This window comes from Fulmarus glacialis, unplaced genomic scaffold, assembly GCF_000690835.1.
Source record: "Fulmarus glacialis isolate BGI_N327 unplaced genomic scaffold, ASM69083v1 scaffold30048, whole genome shotgun sequence".
Lineage (NCBI taxonomy): Eukaryota > Metazoa > Chordata > Aves > Procellariiformes > Procellariidae > Fulmarus > Fulmarus glacialis.
In genome coordinates, this window is record NW_009226819.1 from 38,913 (window position 1) to 39,835 (window position 923).

The 923-nt window shown below is 64.0% G+C and overlaps 1 protein-coding gene across 1 annotated transcript in view; it reads right to left on the reverse strand.

The window, feature by feature from the left end:
• The window catches only part of LOC104080522 (TRAF2 and NCK-interacting protein kinase-like), a gene marked incomplete at its 5' end in the record, with an annotated part of 38,346 nt that extends 38,277 nt beyond the window's left edge, over positions 1-69 (reverse strand). Inside the window, 1 exon segment of the mRNA XM_009582940.1 lies at positions 5-69. Coding sequence (XP_009581235.1) covers positions 5-69 — 65 coding nt within the window.
• Between the last annotated feature and the right edge of the window lie 854 nt (positions 70-923).

The following is a 923-nucleotide window of genomic DNA, read 5'->3' on the forward strand; positions in this document are numbered from 1 at the left end:
CTGCTCCTCGTAGTGCCGCCGCTGCTCCCGCTCCTGCTGCTTCCGCAGCTCCTTCTCCCGCCTCTGCTGCTGTGGGGGCAGGAGGCACAGGTCAGCACCCCCACCCCTCTCCCTGGGAGCTCAAAGCCCTTTTACTCACAGTTTTTAGGGACCCACCTCGCCCAGTGACCCGCAACGCTCCTGCCTGCCCGAGGAGATGCCCTGCCAGCAGGCAGGTCCATTTGGGGTGGTAGAGGGGCTTGTCGATCCCACCTCATCCTCACGTGCTCCGGTGCCTGGCACCGGCTACAGAGAACCCACAGCATCCTCCCGGACCATGCAGGCAACCCCATTTCTTCTCCCACTTGCAGGTGAAGCCACGCGGGCAGTGCATGGTCCCCACTTACCAGTGTACCCCACTGGTGGGTTAATCAGGGGGGGCTCATCCCCGGAGCTGCGCGAGACCATCACTTATGGGGAACTCACGTCTCAGCCCCAAAGCCACCCACGAGGATGGGGAGCTACTGCCTGCCGAGAGGGGAACGTGTCCCTCTTACGTTTGCTGAGATCAGAAGCTAACACACAAGACCCAAAATCCAAGGGTTTTTCCTTGAGCAGGGCGGAGGGGCTTCCCTTGCCGTCCTCAGGCCACCCCAGCCCTCTGCCTCCCGGGTCGCATCCCTGCTTGCTCGGCTCTGTAGCGTCTTTGCCAACAGCAACCCAGGGCGTTTTGGGGTGACAACGCCCTACAGCCTGCTGTGAGCCATCCCGGGTGCGCTGGGCACCCCGGTGACACCCGCAGCCCCCACACCCCCAACTTTTAACCCGGCGTAACTCCTCCAGCTACCCAAACCACCCCGCTCTCCCATCCCGGGGAGCAGGGGCTCGCAGCGAACTGCTGCAACACTCTGCCGCAGGCTGCTCCGCACCGCAGCCCCGCACCG